General features: G+C 25.9%; 4 protein-coding genes across 6 annotated transcripts in view; 2 read left to right on the top strand and 2 right to left on the bottom strand.

The window, feature by feature from the left end:
• Window positions 1-539: 539 nt before the first annotated feature.
• LOC127283161 (CCHC-type zinc finger nucleic acid binding protein) lies at window positions 540-5,837 on the bottom strand. Of its 2 annotated transcripts, XM_051307852.1 has the most exons (4): window positions 5,666-5,836; window positions 3,890-4,148; window positions 3,568-3,579; window positions 540-1,402 (listed from the first exon to the last, which is right to left on the bottom strand). In XM_051307852.1, exons 2-4 carry the CDS (start codon window positions 4,139-4,141, stop codon window positions 1,178-1,180), a joined length of 489 nt encoding a protein of 162 aa, XP_051163809.1. In that variant the 5' UTR covers window positions 4,142-4,148; window positions 5,666-5,836; the 3' UTR covers window positions 540-1,177. The 2 variants fall into 2 exon arrangements, with proteins under 2 accessions (XP_051163809.1, XP_051163810.1); XM_051307853.1 differs by lacking the exon at window positions 3,568-3,579 and having other exon boundaries at window positions 5,666-5,837.
• Window positions 5,838-6,336: 499 nt separating this feature from the next.
• Window positions 6,337-8,709, top strand: LOC127283163 (rRNA methyltransferase 3, mitochondrial). The gene is made up of 5 exons (XM_051307854.1): window positions 6,337-6,853; window positions 6,963-7,097; window positions 7,235-7,476; window positions 7,707-7,859; window positions 7,997-8,709. Exons 1-5 carry the CDS (start codon window positions 6,600-6,602, stop codon window positions 8,530-8,532), a joined length of 1,320 nt encoding a protein of 439 aa, XP_051163811.1. The 5' UTR covers window positions 6,337-6,599; the 3' UTR covers window positions 8,533-8,709.
• A 202-nt stretch (window positions 8,710-8,911) lies between these two features.
• LOC127283172 (uncharacterized) lies at window positions 8,912-10,567 on the top strand. Of its 2 annotated transcripts, XM_051307872.1 has the most exons (4): window positions 8,912-9,176; window positions 9,358-9,517; window positions 9,649-10,012; window positions 10,387-10,567. In XM_051307872.1, exons 1-3 carry the CDS (start codon window positions 9,047-9,049, stop codon window positions 9,995-9,997), a joined length of 639 nt encoding a protein of 212 aa, XP_051163829.1. In that variant the 5' UTR covers window positions 8,912-9,046; the 3' UTR covers window positions 9,998-10,012; window positions 10,387-10,567. The 2 variants fall into 2 exon arrangements, with proteins under 2 accessions (XP_051163829.1, XP_051163830.1); XM_051307873.1 differs by lacking the exon at window positions 10,387-10,567 and having other exon boundaries at window positions 9,649-10,056.
• Window positions 10,568-11,953: 1,386 nt separating this feature from the next.
• Window positions 11,954-21,056, bottom strand: part of LOC127283169 (zinc finger CW-type PWWP domain protein 1-like) — a 45,318-nt gene continuing 36,215 nt past the window's right edge. The window contains exon 5 of the mRNA XM_051307869.1: window positions 11,954-12,247. Coding sequence (XP_051163826.1) covers window positions 12,236-12,247 — 12 coding nt within the window. The 3' untranslated portion in view covers window positions 11,954-12,235. The remainder of the gene's footprint in view (window positions 12,248-21,056) is intronic.

Below are 21,056 nucleotides of genomic sequence, written 5' to 3' on the forward strand. Positions count from 1 at the left end.
TTGTACAATTGAAATATATACACACACACTATATATTATCACTGAAGTATATAATTTAAAAAAAATGCAGTGAAAAAAAAAATTCCAAATTTCTGTTTTTAAAAAATATTCTTCTGAGCATTACGTTACATTCTTACAAATTCTGTTAAATATTGTCCTTTACTAAAAAAATTTTTTTTGCATCGAATGCATTCAGGGCCGTTAGGTTCACCTACTTTTCTTTCATTTTCATTCATCTGTTTTCAGTTCTTTTTTTTCTTTAAATTACTCAAAACCCTTTTCTTTTTTTTTTTAAAAAAATCAAATTTTAATAATTATAATACGGCCAGAGAGTTTAAGAGGAAGGAACGGATACAAGATGCTTGGATATAATTAACAACTCAAACTTCCCTTTAAATATGTTATTCTAATTTTCCTTTTTTTTTTTTACTTCATCTCTCTTCTTATCACTATTCCTAATAGTATTTATAAAAAATTAAATATCAATGAGGGGTATAACAATATCGTAATAATTAATTTAAAAAAAAAACAATATCAAATATGTTAAATTAATAATTTATTTCACAATTTAAAAAAAAAGATTTCAAAATTCGATTAGTTTAGTGACAATTTCACAAAAATTGAATTTTCCTTTCTTTACCCAAAACCCATACATCTTGTATCAGATGAAATATGAAATCATCAGGGAAATCTTTTTAATTTAATTATTTTCTTTTTTTTTGTGCACGTTTACAGATTATAATTTCTATAAAACGTTGTCATTTTCCAAAAAAAAAAACAAACAAAAATTTCTGTAATTATACGTTGCAAGCACATAGTCCGATGGTGTAACAGCGATAAAAAAAAACGTTGATATCGTAAGAAATAAACCATTGTAAAAGGAAAAAAAAAAAATATAATAAACAACGGTGGATAGAGAGGAGAAGGGAGAAGGAGTGCTCCAGGATTTTTTTTTCTTTTTTTGTTTTTGGGCATGAAGAGATTGGGAATCCGAATGACTATGACGAAACGCGTCTTTTTTATATCATTTTTTTTTTTTTTTTTTTTTTAGCGATTATTATAACGCATCAACGAGACACATGTTCGCACATCCCTACCTAGCTACAATCCCTGGTAGTGGTGCGCGTAACGGTAAACGGCTTATCGTTAAGCGAGCGGCACGGATTCCATTTATCTCCTACTTCCTGTCATCCTGATCGCATTCACGGCTTATGTGACCAGGCTTGTTGCAAGAAAAGCATGTCTTGCCTCCTGCCTCTGGGCAATTGCGTGCAATGTGTCCAGTCTTATTGCAATTGTAGCAATTTGGTGAGGAAAAGCGTCCAGAATCGTTGCCACCCTCAGGGCAGGTGCGCGCTTTATGACCAGTTTTGTTGCAAATGTAACAACACATCTCAGGCCCCTATATTAAGATATACATTTGTTTTAGTTGATTCATTCTTACCTTTTTCGCTTTAAAGAATAATATTTTTTAAAAAAATGGGTCATTTTGTTTTTATTTCGCACAAAACGAAAATCATAAATACCACAATGAACTTTGTTGTCGCGTGGCTCTTAATTGATAATTAATGCTATTAAAATAAATTTTACATAATAAATAAAAAATATTTATTATTTATATTATTTACTGTTCCTTAATATCTTCTCCGAATAATAGGCTTACTTTCGATTTAAATTTAATAAGTAATTTCATTACTTTTTCTAACTTAAAACGAAATTTTAATTAAAGAAAATAGGAACACTAAATAATAGACATAATAAATAAATATAAAATATTTATTATGTAAAACGTATTTTAATAACCACATCAATTAGCAGACACGCGACAAAATACCTTAATGAGAATTTTTTGTGACGTCAAATTTCATATTATCGAATTTCTATTTAGCTGAATTTTATATAAAGTAGACTTTATATTGAATTGAATTTTTTCATTTACGACGATTTCTACTCTGTAGCCTCAAATTAAAAATTGGTTTTGTCACTACAAAAAAACTATTGTAAAACTAAATTTTGAAAGATTCAATTATACAATTTAAAAAAATTTATTTTGTCCCGAAAATTTCTTGACAAATAATAATTATTTAACAATAAATTGAATTTTTTCGAATTATAATAATAGTTCTTTTAAATAATTTATATTATTGTCTCTTTTTTAAAATATAAAAGCATTTTTAGTTTTAGTTCGGTTTTAAATCTTCTGAATTCATATTAAACAGAATTTCTATTTATCCCAAGAAATTTTTATTTAAATAAAAATTCTGCTGTATAAAAGTGACTAAATTAAAATTCTGTTAAATAAGAAATTAATAATAATAAATAAATAATAATTAAATAAAAATTCTGTTCAATTTTAAAGTGAACTTTATAAAATTTTGCAAAATTAAAAGCCGATAATTTGAATTTTGACGAACAACAAATTTTTTTTTTATAAGTTCTGTGTGGAAATAATTTATGTATCTTGAAAAAATAATTGTTAATGTTTTTGAAGAACATGTTTACAATATTAAAATTTCATTCTAATCACGAAGATATTTTTAAAATATTCTTTTTCTCAATTTTTTTTTTAAGTTAACATAACTTAAAATTAAAAAATGTTTTTTAACGCAAAAAAAAAATATAATAAAAATTAAAAGAAAATATTTTTTATTATATTTTTGTTTGCATCAAAAAACCGTGAGAACGATTTTTTAGTTTGAGGTTATGTTACGATCATCATCCTTAACGTGAGAAATCAGAAGTTTTTTTTTTCCTTTCTTTTCAAAAAGAGATATGCGCATGTAAATTTATGGAAAATCTCAAGATGAAATATAGGTTTACATATTTTGTCATCAATACTGATAGAATGAAAATCTTAAAAACTGAAAAATTTAATAAAGAAATAAATTTAAAAATTTAGAAATTTAAATATGAAATAAATTTAAACATTAAAATATTGTTTTTTTTTAAATAATAGAAATTACACATGCTAAAAAACAAAAGCAATCAATTTGAGCAAAATAAATTGAAATGACCCTAAAAATACTATAATAATAACAGGGCGCGAACTAAAGTGAATCTTTTAAAATACTGAATTTACTGACGAGAAAAAGAAATTACTGACCAATAACGGATTAACCTTATTAAATTTTAATTTAAATTAGGTAAAATGAAAATACATTGTCAATATATTTTAAATTGAAAATAATTTTGCAAATTGAAATTTATTTTTATTATTTAGAACAATGTATATAACATTCTACCTAAAATTTATTAGTAATTAAGAAAATTATAAATAATTGAATACCTTTGAATAATAGAAATAAAAAATTTTGTTTTTTAAATTTCAGTAATCAATTTAGATTTTTTTTTTTTTAAAGAAACTTCTCTATCTGCTGAAGTTTCTTTTGTCAGCTTCTTTCCTTACTTTTGTTACTCCTTGAAGTAATGCCTTGGCAACTTCAACTTCAGTCTGCGACTGTTTTTTCTAACGCAATTTTTAATTTCTTTTTTTTTTTCTGCTATCGTACAAAATTACTGACATTTACAGACCTCGGAAAAATATACTGACTTACGGAAAATACTGACCCAGTTAGCGCCCTGTAATAATAATAATAATACTAATTATAATAATAATTCTTCAAATTTGTTTTTGGTAAAATAATTCTCTTTGGTAACAAAAAAAAAAAAATAAAATTTCAGTTTCCATAAAAACAAATTACTACTATAAAAAATTCTTAATTTTTTTTTTTTTTTGAAACCGCAAGAAATAAATATAATAATAATAAAATGAAATTAAAATATCAAAAATAAAAATTGTAATTTCCACATATTTTTTAATAATAATGAAAAATATGTGAAAAGAACAAATAAAATTTAAAAAAAAAAAAAAGAAAAGAAAATTGCGAACCTGTTGACAATCCTTTGCAATGTGTCCAGTGCCGCTGCATCGATAACAAAGATCATGATCTTCCTTGCAATCGCGAGCAAAGTGTCCAAATTGATTGCACTTGAAGCACTTTTCACGACCTCTGCTGAATCCACCATCACGATCATGATTCCTGTCTCCACGACCTCCACCTCCACCTCCACCACCACCTTGTGGGCATTCCCTGGCGAAGTGACCCATGCGGTTGCATTTATAACAAGCACTTGAACTCATTTTTAATCTGCAAAAATATTTCAATTACATTTCTTCCAAAAAAAATTTACAAGTATTTTCGAGAAATTATAATTGTTTTAAAAAAAATCCCCAATTAAATTCCATCAACATTTCTTTAATTTTCACTCACGTAAGATTAGAATCAAGATACAGGTTTTGTATCTTATTTTTGCATCATAATTCTAACAGTATTGGAATCGGAGAAAGTAACATTCACTTATTTAAAAATGCGATTTTAGAAATTTTAACTTTAATCTCGAATTTTTATTTTTTTCAAAATAAATTATTTAAACGTTAATAAAAATAATAATAATAATTATTATATTAATAATAAAAACAATTTATTAATTTAAATTGTCATTTTCTATTTCTTAGGATGAAATTTAAAATTGACGTTTAGAATAATGATTTTCTTTTTGTTTCTCATTCAGAATATTCATTGTTTTACATTTAACATTCACATTCTTTGTTTCTACAATTACCAATGAGATATTCTAGCACAATCATAACTTTTGATAAGACGTTGGCAAGGTTTCGATTCTGACTTGTTTACTCCAATCTTCAGAAGAACAATCAAGGAACTCTCTTTGTTTAGATAAAAAATAAATTCTTTACAATTCTTCTAAAAACACGCTACTTAAACATTTATATAAAATAAAAATTATTTCCAATTTGTTTTTGTGATATTTAAAAAAAAAATATCTACAAAAAAAATCTTAAAAACAAAAAATTCCAGGTTTTATTTCACAAAAAAAAAAATTTTTTTCGCAAAAAAAGGAGTGCTTATACAAATTTTCGAATTAAAATTTAGAAAAGACAAATAAACGTAATGAAAATTGAAAAAAAAACACAAAGAAACACTTGAATATAAAAAAAAAAAAAATTGCAAATCATTCAGAAAAAGTATTTCTTTTTTTGTTCATCTTACATTGCGATAAATGTGTCTCAATATTGAAAAAAAGATTGCATTGCCGGCGTCGCGATAGAGGGCTGCAAATCTCTACTGAATAAAATGGCACCGTGTTTCATGTGCACTTGGTGACTTGAGGGGGGTATGAAGGGTACACGTGTAAAATCACTTCTAGTTATTCACGAAATAAAAAAAAAAAAACCCAAAGAATATTGCGGAAAAAATAATGAAAAAATGCACAATTTTTTTAAATAAAATGAAAAATTACAAGTAATTGTACAATTTTAGACAACGTGGCTTAATCCCCACTTTGTAGAAGCACGCACATACGCTATGGAACCGAAGATGGCATCCACGAGTGACGCCGTACCACGCTTTTTTTCCCATGAAATTACAAAGCAATCATGCTTATGATCGATGAAAATAAATTATTTCCCAATGAACAAAAATAAAACAAATCACATAATTATGGAAAAATATGAATGTTCAAAGTTATTATACGGGAAAATTGAAACGTAGTAGAGACCACGTGTAAAATTCTACAACGTCCAATAATACCCGTGTGTAAAAATTAACAATTTACAATTGTAATTTATAAAGAAATTAAGACTCACCTTTATTATTCAGATAGTGATTGTTTAAGTATCTCCTCTTACGTATCTAACTGACACCAAAAGAGACAATGGAGCCGTGAAAATGAATGTTTTTCTTAAAAAAAACTTTAACCGATGCTTAACCGCACGGCTGTGGCGACCATTGACTGAAAGAGCAAAAGCCGGCCAATCCCCGCTTTCCTGCCCGCCAAAGTCCTGAACGCCACCATTTCCCCCACTATGACTCCAACATCCGGTACATTAAATACTATTCATTTATTAAAATCATAATATTTACATGTAAAATAGTAATTAATAAATGATAATATAGTTTGTGTATAATTTTACAATTATAAATAATTTACATCTTGATTGTTTAACTGAAAAAAGTATTGTGATTAGTAACTATTATGACCAAGTTTGTCCAAAATTAGTGACAATGTCCAGCAGGGATGGAAGAGTAAATTCGAGTAATTTGCATAAGTTTCTAACGGTAAATTGCATAGTTCACTGCGTTAGTTACGCAATTGAGGGCGCCACTATTTCGGCGGGATTATTTAAAAAATTATAAATAAAAAGAGTTATATTTAGATCACTAAATTTGATTGGTTCTCATAAGCTTATTTTGAACTCACCTTTAGTTCTTCAAATCAGGGATGGGTAATTGAGCAATGAGCAAATACATGCTGATGAAACGCACTTAAAGTATATTTTTCTGTAAGTTAACCTCAAATGGTTCAGTAAATTTTATAAATAATTTTCTATTATTTTAATAGTTTAACATAAAAAGAGTTATATTACAGTGTATTTTTCAAGATTCTCCAAGTTTATTATTTACGTAATCAGTGTACTATGATATTGACAATGAAAATTATTTTTTGATAAAAATCAATTCTAACCTTTAAATTTCTCTTTTTTTCCGCAAAGTTTTTTTTATATAAAATTCAATTTGAAAATGTTACGAAATATATTACAATTTTCGACGAAATTAAGAGGTATTAGTGTAATAAAAGTGACGAATACAAACTTTTACGTTCAAGTTGAGAAATATTCAAGATTTACTGGTCGTAAACATGCGGCAATTATTAACGAAGATGAACTTTTCGACGAACCCGCAGCTTCTTATCCGAATGATAGACAATCATTTAATCCTGAATTAACATCAGTCAAACGAAATAGAAAACCCACACGAAGGCAAAAAGCCGCATTGTAAATATATTAATTTATTTATAAAATACAAATATTTAAAATAGTTTTAGTTTTATCCATGAAGGAGTTTTTAATTTAGATTTTTTAATATAAATATTTATTTTTACAGACGTCATCTGGACGTTGAGGAAGATGCAGGTATTAATAAATTTAGAAAAAAGGATTATAAATCAGAATTGGATAATGGACCACTTAAGAAGAACAATTTATATACCAAATTATACGACAATGAAAAATCATTATCGTAAGTTAATATTTTAAGAAACTTTTTAATAAATATCTTTGATTTAAATTTTTATTTAATGTTTTTTAAAATTATTGAATTTAAAAATTTTTTTTTTAGAAAGTTTAAAAGAAGTAAATTCCTTGTTTTGTTTGTAGATCTTTGATGATACAAATAAAATCGAAAAAACAGAGAAAAAAGTTGAATAAAATTCTACTGGAAGGCAAACGATTAATAGCAGATGCACTTCATGCTGGATTGACTCCAGAGAAGATTATTTTTAGCCGAACTGAAGATATAAAAAAATTACCTTTAAATGATGACGAAACAGAGAGGTATAAAGTACCATATCGAACTATTCAATTATGGTCGAGTCTCACAACACCTTCTGGAGTAATGGGTAAATTATTTAAATTAAAAAAAAACACTTTGCGTTTATTTGAAACATTTTTTTTTAAATTAAAAATTAATTAATTAATTAATTTTTAATTTTTTTAAATTTTATTTAATTTACAGATATTTTTCTGTACATATTCCAATCCAATTGATTTAAAAATTAAAAATTTGTTTTTAGTTTAAAAAAAAAATGTATATCAAGAACAAAATATGTTAAATATTACGAATTTTCAGGTATTTTTGAAACTCCAAATGTTGAGAAATTTGCAGTAGATGATTCGCTGCCAATTACAATTTTATGTGACAATATTAGAGATCCTGGAAATATGGGATCTATTTTAAGGGCAGCAGCTGGCGTTGGTTGCGATAGAGTAATTTTAACTAAAGGTATTGTCAACAAATTTTTTATATGTTATTTATTTGATTATTTTATATGTTGAAAAAAATAAGATAAGCACTAAAAAGAAAATATTCTTTTTTTATTGAATTTGTAATAATTATAAAAATAATCTAATAATTTTCAGGTTGCGTTGATTTATGGGAATCAAAAGTCCTAAGAAGCGCAGCGGGTACACATTTTCGTTTACCAATTTACAGTGACAAAAATTGGTATGAAATTCGTTCAATGATAAGTCCAGATTCACAATTTATTGTCGCTGACAATCATGTTGACGATGCATTGTCTAATGATAAATTGGAATTGGAGAATAATGAGGAATTACAAATTGTCGACAATGAAAATATCGATGATGAAAATGACAAGGAAGAAAATACAATTGATACGAAAGATGGAGAATTGACAAGAGAAGATATGAGTAATAAATTGTCTATTGTTCCATATTATTCCCTCGATTATACTCAAGGGGAAATTGTCATTATCATCGGTGGAGAAACAGAAGGTTTAAGTTATTCTTCACTTAAAATTGCCAGTGATAATAATGGATATCGCGTTAATATACCATTGAATAATGGTGTTGAAAGTTTAAATAGTGGAATGGCACTAGGTATTATTGCATTTGAAATTAAAAGACAATTTTTAATGGCATTAAAAAAAGAATAAAGAAAAAGAAAACAAAAACGTGTGAAAAACACGTTTTTTATTATTCGAAGTTAGATATTAAAAAAAAGGAAATTTAGCAGTATAGGAATATAGCTTTTTAGATTTTGTATATAATTTTTAAAAGAATTTTCTTTCTCTAATAAAAATGTTATATAAATTTTCATATACCTACTTAAATAGTTATTTAATTTAATCTTGCTTTTTTAAATCAATTTTTTAATTTTTATTTAAATATATTAAAAATTTTTAAATTGATTTTCCAATAAATAATAATTTTCAATAAAAAGTTTGAATTTGTATTTCGCGGGCGTGTTACAGCGCCAAGTGTCGAAATAAGGAACTAATATAGACATTACATACACTAACCTAACTTTACGAATATTTACCGCATTTGCGAATTGCACCGGTTAAACATTGTTTTTACCGCGCAATTTTACTTCCAGTTGTAATTAAAGGTATTTAATTATTAAAAAAAGGAATTAATTTCTAATTTAAGTGAGAAGAAACATTAAAAATGACTTTCGAAAGAGGAGCTCTATTAGTATTGGAAGGATGTGATCGAGCTGGAAAATCAACACAAGTGAAAATGCTTCTTCAAGCTTTGCATGATCGTCAAATTCCTGCTGAAATAATGTCATTCCCAGGTAATTTGCAAGTTTTTATCATTTAAATCACACGTCAAATATCATATATTTTATTTTTGATTCGTTTGAAAGTTTTTATTATCTCTTTTTATAAAAGATATACCATTTTTCATTGTTGAGCAATTTTTAGGTTAGTTTGGCGGGAACTTTGTTTTGACATATAGAAAATGATTTTTTTCAGACAGAACAACGACAATCGGTGCGAAGATAAATAAATATTTATTAAAAGAAATTGATTTGGAACCTGGTGAAATTCATTCCCTTTTTTCGCAGAATCGTTGGGAAAAAGCAAATGATATGATAAAAACTCTTCAATCAGGAAAAACCTTAATCGTAGACAGGTAATATTTAATATTATATTTATTATCTAAAAATATTTATATTTTTCAAAAAAAAAAAATTTAATTTTAATTATCTCTTTGCTATGGTAATAAAATTAGAAACAGATTATTGAATTTCAAAATTTAAACAGATATGCAGCTTCTGGTGCTGCATATGCATCAGCATACACTGGAAAGGATCTTGACTGGTGTAAAAATCCTGACAAAGGTCTACCACGACCTGATCTTGTAGCATATTTAAAGGTCAGTGAGGAAAATCAAATGTCAAGAAGCAATTGGGGTGACGAGAGATTCGAGAAACGTGAAATTCAATTAAATGTTGCGGATAATTTTCAAAAACTCAAAGAAAATAATTGGAATATTATTGATGCAAATCAAAATATTGAAAATGTTCATAAACAAATTCTTGACAATGTACTGGAAATTGTACAACGTGTTAAAAATACGCAGATAAAAAAATTGTATCAAAACGACGATTAATTGAGAAAAAAGTAGGTAATTTTTTTGTTCTGTAGATAATTTTTATTATCTTAAATGTTTTCTAAATTCTATTTTTAATATTTATGAAAATGAATGAATTGTCGATAAAGACGAAATCTTTATTGTAATTTAAAAACGTCATCGTTTAATTACTGTGCAATATTTCGAAAATTTTACATAAAAAGAAATTAACAAAAAGTTTTCTTTTTCAAAAAATAAAAAATTAATTTTTGAAATATAAAACAAAAAAAAATATTATAAGAGAATGTTTTATATTCGTGAAAAAAAAGAGAAAATTAATAAAGTTTCATTGAAGTGGAAAAGATTGACTAAAGTGTAATGCAGGTGTAAATCCTAAAATATTCATTAGAAAACCTTTTGTTTCGCAGGGGAGTTTCAGCTTTCAGCACCAAAGAGGAAATGAGGGAGCTTCGACGTGCCATATTACTGTCTATGTTCGTGTGTGTATGTGTGTTTGCAATGAAATTAACTCCTACTCGCGAAGAATAAATGGAATATGTATATGCGTTTAGCATGACAAAAAAGCTGAGCTGCGAATACGAAGCCTTGAAAATGCCGAGCCCCACGTCCCACTCCACCAATCAGAGGCAAGAGTATGCTCATGTCTGAACACACATACATATATATATATAAGAACAGAAACGGAAGAACTTTCGTGTATAGAACAATATTTTTTTTTTCTTAAATAGCTAGACGAAGAAACTTCTTCGAAAGTCCTTCCGCAAACGAAGACTCCAGTTTGAATAATGATTTTCTCCTGCTTCTTTGCCGCATGTATAGTTTTTATTTTTCTGATTTTAATAGATTATATCAGTTATTCTAGTCTCTCTGAGATAAAAGATGCATGGAATTATAAGAAAAGGAAAAGAAAAAATAAGCCTCAATATTTGTATATGATATGAAATCTTTGTGACCCTAAAAAAAAAAAAAAAAAAGAATTTTTGACGAAACTACCGTTGGCCAGTTTATAGGGAAACCGTATACATAATCGGTTCTAACAGTAAAATTATATGTATAAGAAAATTTTAACGGAGTTTTGAAAATTGAAGAGAAAAATTATAAAAATTTTCTTATTTTAACAAGAATTTTAATTTAAAAAAATTTTTTCAAAATGACTTTAAATCTTTACACTTAGAAATTATTTAAAATAATTAATTTAGTTTCATTTGGAAATTTTCAATTTTTTTCAAAATAAATTAATTCATTCGAAATTATTTTAAATAATTGGATTTTAATATTGAAATTTTCTCTTCTTTTGTTTTAGATAATATCGACGTTGAATGTAATAGGATCTATAAAAATATACAGGTTTTCTAAAATTAGAAACCATTGGTATTTTTCTTATTGCTCGACATCAGAGAGATAGAGAGAAAAAAGAGTTTTTTTTTTTTTTGAGAAGGAAAATGTCTTTAAAACTGAAAATAAATGAATTTTGAACCTTGAGAAATTTTGGAAAAAAAAGGAGCGATTTAAATTACATGAGAGAAAAATTTGGTGACAATGAGAAGACGGACAGAGAATGAGAGTATTTTTTCACATCTCCATATTAATAATACAATGTTTAACGGGAAATAACAAAATTGAACGCAAGAAATGAAAGAACAAACACGACGATTATATCGATTCCTTTTTTTTTTCTTAGCCGTTGAACGTATCGTCGACCGTATGTTCACGGTGTTAAATATACCGAAAAATACCACAGATGTGTGAGTATTTTCAAAGGGTCAATTATATATAATATTTAAATTTTCAATTAGATGATAAATTACATTTAAAATAATTTCCTATTTAAATTTTTAAAGAAAATTTTGTTTTAAAAAAATTAAAAAAGGTAGATAATTTTTGGAATTAACTGACTAACTACTTTTTTTATACAATTTTTTTTTTGTTTTCAAATTATGTGGATTGGGTAATTAAATAATCGACTTGAAAAAAAAGTTTATAAAAAACTTTTTTATTATATAAATTAAATATTTTTTTTGTATTTCTATATTTTATTGAATTTATAGTAATTTTTGTTGTTGAAAATTTCCTCTTTGAGAAGTTTATAATTTATTTAGTATTATACAAATCAGCCATTTTAATCTTGGATTTGTAGGTGGAGTTCTCCTTTGATCCAGAGCGCAGCATCCCTCCGCGTGGACCACCCTTCGGATAAGGAAAATGGTGGAAATCCTTGCATCGAAATCTCCAGGTCCGTTTAGAAATCTCTTTTTTTTAAAAAAGAACCTAAAAACATTAAAAAAAAAAATTAATAGTTTTTGTCTAAATTTGAAATAGTTATAATTATTTCTATATTATTATTTAATTATTATTATTATCTCTAAATTATAAAAAAAAATTTATAATCAATTTTTTGAAACAAATTAAAATTTAGGAAAAACTTAAAGAAATTAATAATAATAATAATAACTTAATGAAATGAAAATTTTAAAAAATTAATAATTCTTTAAGAAATTCGTTTAAATGAAATTTCCGTTGAATAATAATTAAAAAATTCAGAACATCAAATATTGATTCGATGTTTTTATCTTTAAAAAAAAATGTTATCCTTTTTATTAATTTTTTTTAAAACTCGATTCAATTTTTAATTTAAAATCAGAACATATCCGGCACGAATTGGTATAAAGACTAGAAGCCATAGGGTTAATGTATAGAAAAGAGTAGAGACTTAAATATACATGTAGATATGTTAGTTTACGTAAAGCAGTGGCTCGTTATCGTTTCTTTTTAATTTTTTTCTTTTCTTTTTTTTTTTTAATTCCATTGAGGTCGGGAGATAGGGTGTTTACGCGGTTGTTCGCAACGACCCGGGGCACCCTATTCGAGTCCAACGATAACCCCTGGGGTTCGGGAGGTTCTTCAGAAGTCTAGCATTCATGTATATATAGATATATAAATGTATAACCCCGAGATCAAGATAATACGCGATCACGATTGTCGAAAAACCAAGTCCAGAGGCGACATTCGTGCGACGAGGCTTGAATATTATCTTGCCACGAAAACCTTTAAATTTGTTTTTTTTTTTTTTGCCATTTGGGTGGGCCAAATTAAATATTTTTTTTTCTACATTTAATTAACCTAGGAAAAAAAAAATTAAATCATGATTATCCCGCAAAAATTATTAATTATTAGAATTTTAAAGAATTGTTATTATAAATAATTATTTTTTAGACGAATTTTCATTTTTCGAATTGATAGAATTTTTATTGAAAATAAAGAAAAATCGATTTTTTAAAATATAAATCTTTTTTTAGGTTCAATATATATACACACACACGTAATTATATTGAAGGAGTTGCAGTTCGGCGGAAGCAAGTGGCGCGTTGTCAATGAATATGTAGGCTGGCCCTCGACCTTTTGAAGACATACATATTCACACTATTTTATATATCTATATATGTATATGTAAGCAATGTACGTATATTCCTATCTACGGGGTGTCTCATTAAATCTACACTCGAGAAATGCCGAAGGATTCTTATAAAATATATATAATATTATGTTGTATAATTAATTTTTGGACGACGACCAAAACTGGCGGAATGACTTTCACTATTCGATGATGATAGTTTTTTTTTTTTTTTTTAAAAAGCGCGTTGACGACTATTTTTGAATTTCTAATCCCGACTGACGAACACTTATCGTGAAAGAGAACGATCAGAAATAAAAATAAAATTGAATTTTAAACAAGCTCGTAATATGTGTAGATTTCATGAGAGACTCCCAACAGTTTATTATTATAAAAAAAATTATATATTTTATAAAAAGTTGAAAATTTCAAAATATTAATTATTTTATTAATAAATTGCTGTATTGATTTCAGGACACATTTCAAGGAAACATAATTATGTAATAAATTAGAAAAATTATCATCAAACAATATAGTTTGAAATAAAGAGTTGAAAAGTAGAAGAAATGGGAAAAAAAGAAATGATAGTAGAAGAATTGGAAAATATATTCATGAAGAAAAAAAAAGGTATTAAAAAAACATTTTAATGGGAATATATAAAAATATCCTTATTGAGAGTTAATGTTGATTTCTGGTTGATGTGTGTATATATAGATATATTGACGAGAACACAGGTTACGATAACTGTCTTTACCGGGGTCGTTGCGTATATATACACAACTACATATTACAATGGTCCTCCCTCGATTAACCTTTGCTTCCTGCTGTAAGACTGCAATATGTCCAATCGCCTTATCTGCTTACGTAAACTTTTTTTTTTTTCATTCTGCATTTGTTTATTTCCAACTTTCAAGATTATTATTGTTTATTCATCTTTTAAAATAGCAGTTTTTTTTTTATTTGAATATAATTTTTTTTTTTTATTTACTGATATATGTTATTAATATTATCTTACCCCTAGCAATCATTTCTAGTTTTATTATTATATATCAATTAATTCACTTGTTTTTATAGAATTTATCAAATGAGGCCTAGAATTTCATAAATATATATTATTTTTTTATAATATTTTTATAAAAATATATTTTCAATAATTTTTTTTATAAATATTTTACAAAAATTGGATTTTTAGAGATTTTTTTAAAATATAGAAGAGGAGGAATTATTTCAAGCGCAAAATGAGATGTTTTTTTTTTTATATTCTATGCCCTTAAATTAATATTTCTTTTTATTTAATTTTTTTTTTTTTTTTTAATGGAAAAGATGGAGACAGGCTTATTTTTCGATCGAAGCATTACGTCGTCGGGACGTTACCCTAGGGGGGTCAGTGTCATGTCGTGAACACGCAGAGTTCGTTGACTGTGCAGAACCACGGACCGGTTGGTCCACCCTTTCGTCTTACCCTTCGTATCGTTTCACCCGTCCATTCCTTTTCTCGTCTTTCTCGTTTCTTCTCTTCATTTCTCTCGCACCCTTTTTCTCCTTTTTTTCACAAAAAATTCTATTCCTCTTCAACACACACACATATATATAAAATAATTTTTTTTCTATTTCTTTTTAATTTTTACTGTTTTTTTTTATTTTTTCCATATTATTCCAAAATTTACTGATAACAATTTTTTTTATTAATTTGAAAAAAAATTACTAAAGTAACGTTTTTTTTTTTTGCAATATTCGCACTCAATTGTGATCAATATTTTAATTATAAATTAATAGTCTGTTATTAAGAATAGAAAAGAAATTTAATTTAAAATTAATGGACATTTTTTATTATTACAGGAAGTAGAATGGATTATTTTTCGAAATTCGTGGAAGAAATTACTTTGAATAAGGATTCAATAATTTGTCAAATTATAATGGAAATTTGCAAAAAATTTCAATTTTAAATATTGTGGAATTTATGGGCTCTTCATCTCCTTAAGTTCACCAGTAGAACAATGTGGTATGTGGTCAGACAAGCATTTATTCAATCCGAACAAATTTTTTTCTCTAAATTCTAATTCTTTTTGCACATCATTTGTTTTTTTTGTTTTTTTTGTTTAATTACAATTAGTATATATTTATTTGAGATTTAGTAATTCATTTTTTTCTGTGCACGGTTTTAATTAACAATATTAGTAAATTAAATTAATAATTATTTAATAATTAATTAATGATTCTGCATGGTTTGGTACTTTTCTGAATTTAAAAAATCTCCCTTAATCGCGGTTAAATAATTTATTAATAACAAAGAAACCATTTTTTTTATATTTACAAACCAAAAAGTTTATCACAATGCAGAGATTTTGATCGTAAATTATTTTTTTTCTACAATATATATATATATTATTAACGAAAATTCTATTCGACTTTTTCTGTGCGGGTATTTAACATAAATGAATGATGAATTTTGAAAGAATAAAATGTCAATTTCTGATGCAAGCGAAAGTAATATATATATATATATAAATAAGAAAAACTATAAATAAACTTCTACACATGAAGGATCAAGTCTTTGGTTCTCGAATGATGTGGACTACGTAGGTCTTATCAAGGATCTTGGTAGCAACTGATGTTCGCGATCGTATCTCACGTCGAGACATTGATTTTCCATAAATACAAATGCAATGCTAATTAGTTGTCGCTCGCGACGCGTAGGTATTATTATTCGAAGCCGAACAGGATGATCCATCACTCCGCTATATATACATGCATTCCTCTCAATGCGACAAATTATTCTTGTATGTACTTCATCTCTCCCTCTTTATTTCTTTAGTCTTTCAACTATATTTGTCAAAGAAAATAATCTATTATTTTATTGTATTCCCGCCTTAATTGGATTTTTTTTCCTCACTTATGATGTCATTATAATTTTTTTTTTTTTTATTAACAATTCTACTTTATTTTTTATTTCTTTATATTTTTTTAAAGTTTTAATTAAAAAATAGTAAAATTATTTAATTAAGAAAAGAGAATTTAATAAAAAAAAATTTTTTTTTTTAATTTATTTCAAAGTTAGCCAGGAGTGCCAATGGTAAATAATTTAATCTCATTGGTTGGCGGTTTTTTTTTTGGTTTTCTACTAAGTTGGCAACCATGAATGTTGTATAGCCCTAACCGCCTAACGTAGCTTGACAAGTGTTTGCTAATTGTTGTTAATTGTAAAAAAGAATTGAAATATTTTCCTTTACATTCAGTTTTGTAGTAATTTAATTAATTATTTCTTAAAGAAGTGTTTCTTAAATACACGTCGAGAATGATTTCTATATTAGAAAGATCAGAAAAAACTTTTGTAAATCTTGTATCGCGTTGACAAAACGAGGTATCTATTTTTTTTGGGTTAATTTTTATGATATCTAATTTTAAAACTAAGAAAATAGAACATAAACTTGGATCTATTTTCACAAAATTAGCAAAATATTTTTAGGTTATGTATGTCGAGCGCAGGTTTTATTTAGTTTGCAGTGTAAAAGAGCTTTTAGTGTCTCAAATAAATACGAATTATGTCTTTCAAAAAAGATAATGAAGAAAATATCTTGCCTACAATGAAGACATTTGTTTTTTTTTGCACTGTTAAGACAAAATCTTAACAATAACCTAAAAAAAACTTTTTATTTTCTCCTGTAAGGATTTAATATTGAAAAATATGAAAACTTTTGTTTTTATTTTCTTTTTTATATTGATTTTATTGATTATTATTATTATTATTATTATTTATGATTATTTTATTTTGAATAATTTTTATGTTGAAAAAAATCGAAAAAACTTTAGACGTGAATGAAAAAAAAATAACAATAAAATGACAATTCTCAGTATTGATTCTATATCCAGTGAGGGATCCTCGATACTCGTCTGAGTTAAGGATAAGTTCTCGTCTTGTGTCTACTTCTCTTTTACATTATGGAATTTTTCCGAAGGTTAAAGACACACATTTAATATATACATTAACAATTTTCTCACATTCTTCCAAAAATGAGAATTAAAAAAAAATTGAATTTTGAAAATTGCCACATTTCTGCGACAAAAATGATAAAATATTTACATTTTTTTGTTCTATATTTAGAGACAATTAATTGCAGCTTGAATTAATTTTTTTTTATTTATAGTAAAAATAATAATAATAAATAAAAAATAATAATAATTATTATTATAATAAAAATAATTACAATTATTATTAAAATAAAAATAATTATTATTACTTTGTGACATTAAATTTGGTTATAATAATTTTTTTTCTTAACATTGTAGCATTAAAATGCTCAACATGTGAATATAAATCATTTACTTTTTTTTTATTAGTCGTACAATATAAATATTCTTTTGATACCTTGGCTCTTTTTATTGAAGGCAGTTGAAATTCGTTGGGAGTCGTAAAATTGCAAGCGACAGGTTGTTACCTACCTACAACTAAAATGCTAATCTGTCGACGAAAAAACTTGCTACACTTAATATTTGCATTTTTTTCACAATCGTTTTACGTATGCAAAAATCGTATATGTGTGTGTATACATTTGATTTAAAATTACATTTTCTATTAACAATTAATTATTTTTGAAGGTAATCAATTTTTCATTTTATTAATTAAACATCAGATTCAATTAAAATATCTGGTTTTTAAAAATTTTTTATTATTGGTAAAAAATGCAAATTTTTAACAACGACCCTTGAATGATTTTTATTTCTTTTGCTAAATTATAAAAAAAAGCAGCGAAATGTAAAATTGATTTTTATAAAGACAAAGAGAGTTACTTTTTGTAAAAAAATGATTTAGATTCTTTATATGTGTTCATCAATTATTATCTGTAGGTGGTGTAATCGGTTTTTTTCACGTTTCAGTGCTGAATGCGACTTGATTTACACGAAACAAGTGTCACTCGATATTATATTTAGAAAACCGTTGGCCTCGTGGCAGAGAGGCAACACTCGACGCCAAAGAGAGGAAAACGGAAATTCGCCATTATTCTTCTTTCTTCATTTTTTTTTCTTTTTCATAAATAACCTTTACGAACATTCCAGAGACGTTAGAAGCTTTCATCTTTTTCTCCCTCTTTAAAATTAATGTCAAACAGTGGGAGGATTGTAAATTAGATTAAAAAAGAAGTCTATATTAAATTCCAATAGAAGCGAAATAAAAGTATAGGGAAATTAATAATAAAATTTTTTTATTTTCAGAAAAAAGAATTTCGATTTAATTTTTTTTTTTTAATTTTAAAGTTACTGAAATTGGTATGTACTTTTACATATTTAGTGATATTATAGACATCTGTCGAATTTTATACTTTCATTCCGCATGAGAATTTTCGTGACTAAATGAAATTTGTCTGTAACTGTATGCAATATATCATATTTTTGATATAGTGATAGGGAAACAATATAATTTCTTCTATAAGTATTTTTCAAATATTCCAATAAATTATATTGGATTTCAACATTTTCCTTTTAAAAGTACGATCGCCCATTTTATTACATTATTTAATGGATTTTATTTGTTAAGAGTTCGATTCAATATTTTGAATTGCAATTTTATTGCAATATAGGAAACATAATAATAATAATAATAATAAAATTATTTTATTGAATTTGAAAAAGCATTTGATTCAAAAAATATATTATTCATTTCGATCAAATATTTGATAAAAATTTTTCATTAAAATAATATTAAATATTATTTTTATAAAAATTTTTTATTAAAATAATATTAAATATTATTTTAATTAAAATGTTAATCTCGATTTTGATTGAAATAATTTTGTTTTCCACTGTGAAAATAAATAAAGCGAAACGTAATTTTAGTTTTTCTTTTGCAACATTATGGATAGTTTCCAAAGGTCTTCAAATTTTAATGTTTTTATTTGTTGATATGTTTCAGCTTGGAAGAATACAATAAAGTTTGGATACTTGTCAAATGTGAGAATTCTGTACTTAATTTGGAACTAGACAAGGATCAAAAATTCGGAAAATGAAGAAAATAATATTCGTGAGTTTTTAAATTTTACACAATTCTGTATTCTGTATCTGTAAAAAAAGTTTATTTGATTCAAATAATCGGATATAATTGACTATTACCAAATAAATATTTATATGTATCAAATAATTATTATTTAAGTAATTCTTTGTTTCAAATACAAAAATTATTGGTTCAAATACAATTTATAAAATTCAAATAAAAATTTTTTACTTTAAGTAAATATATAATTTGATATAACCGATTATTTGAATCAAATACATTTTTTTACATTGCGGTCATTATAAATTGACTCGACGGAAATATTTCCTTTTTTTTTTGGTGCGAGAACAAAAATTGAAAATGTTTACACTAACGCATATACATATATATATATATATATATACTCTAAATAAAAGTACATAAAGAAAGAAGACGAATGTTGACAGGAACGATAGGGTGAGATCCTTTTCAATTTGTTTACCATACGTGCGGTATATAGAACTGTATAGGTGAAAGTGCCATAAATATAGGGGCGTACGGGGGTGTAAAGAACCGGGGGGGGGGTCAGACGTCCAAGGGGTTGTTGCCATGCTAGGCGAGGCAAAGAACTCCTGGACGACCGCGCCCTGGACGAATTGATTGAGCCGCACCCTCTTGGGTGGTGTTAGCTTGCCGCACAGTAAAAGGCTTCTTTTATAATCACAAAAGCTTCAAAAAAAAATTCTTTCATTTAGAGAATATAATTCCCCCTCAAAATTATTATAGGAACCGTAAAATATTTTTTACCACAAAATCTGTTTATGAAACCCAGTTGTAATTTTATTTATTTTTATATTTTTTTTCACGAAATAGTGATAACAATTAATTCGTATAATTTTAATTTAAAAAAAACTACTATTAACAATTATTAATTAGCTAATTAATTTAATAATTTTTTTAAATTATAATAATTTAAAAAAAGAAATTAAAATTAATTAAAATTCATCATAATTAGTAATAGAATTTTGATTTTTTTCAAATAGGATTGATTTTCACATAGATTTTAAATCTTCCTTTAATAAAGTTGAACAATTTTTAACTTGTTTCGTTTTTTTTTAAATTTTTTAAAAAAGCGAGGTGTCTACCCTTTTTCTTTTCGCCTCTCTGAGTCTTCGTTCGATCGAGACGCTTGTTAGGTATCTTGTTGAATGACCTCCATGCGGTTTCGATATCATATAAAGGTTAACGAACTTGAAAAACAGGACCTTATACTTCGATTCCGTCCTGGCTTTCGGTCTCCGGATCCCAAAAGAAATTTCGAAGAGGCACTCTCAAGAAGAAGAGCAAAAAGATTTTTAAATTAATAGCCCAGGCAAACGTGAGTCGCGCAACACGAATCATTTTTTTTTTTCAAATATTATTTCGTTCTTTCTATTGTTTATTAAGTACAAATTTTTCAATTAGTAATTTTAATTAATAATTTTCAATTACTAATAATTTATATATATATATGTTTTCCTAGAATTATTGTCCTTATTTTCCTTGAAATTATTATTCTTTCGTTTAGAATATATGATGAACAATATTATTCAGTCAGAAATGAAGTCATTTGAATAATTTATTGATGATTGTTTTGCGCAAAACAAGAAGCTAATTTTTTTTTGTTAACAATCTGATGTTAGGTAATCAAATTTAACGATCAATTCTTTTTAAATAAAGCT

The sequence above is a fragment of the Leptopilina boulardi genome, unplaced genomic scaffold (genome assembly GCF_019393585.1).
Source record: "Leptopilina boulardi isolate dan_hultmark-lab unplaced genomic scaffold, ZJU_Lbou_2.1 LbouV2_31, whole genome shotgun sequence".
Classification (NCBI taxonomy): Eukaryota; Metazoa; Arthropoda; class Insecta; order Hymenoptera; family Figitidae; genus Leptopilina; species Leptopilina boulardi.

What these genes read in the sequence shown, in the direction of transcription:
- LOC127283161 (XM_051307852.1), bottom strand. Translation starts at nt 4,141, where the DNA reads ATGAGTTCAAGTGCTTGTTATAAATGCAACCGCATGGGTCACTTCGCC.
- LOC127283163 (XM_051307854.1), top strand. Translation starts at nt 6,600, where the DNA reads ATGTTACGAAATATATTACAATTTTCGACGAAATTAAGAGGTATTAGT. An exon ending in GACAATGAAAAATCATTATC is followed by an intron (nt 7,098 to 7,234) that starts GTAAGTTAATAT and finishes TTTTGTTTGTAG; the next exon opens with ATCTTTGATGATACAAATAA. An exon ending in AACACCTTCTGGAGTAATGG is followed by an intron (nt 7,477 to 7,706) that starts GTAAATTATTTA and finishes ACGAATTTTCAG; the next exon opens with GTATTTTTGAAACTCCAAAT.
- LOC127283172 (XM_051307872.1), top strand. Translation starts at nt 9,047, where the DNA reads ATGACTTTCGAAAGAGGAGCTCTATTAGTATTGGAAGGATGTGATCGA. An exon ending in TGAAATAATGTCATTCCCAG is followed by an intron (nt 9,177 to 9,357) that starts GTAATTTGCAAG and finishes GATTTTTTTCAG; the next exon opens with ACAGAACAACGACAATCGGT. An exon ending in AAAACCTTAATCGTAGACAG is followed by an intron (nt 9,518 to 9,648) that starts GTAATATTTAAT and finishes AAATTTAAACAG; the next exon opens with ATATGCAGCTTCTGGTGCTG.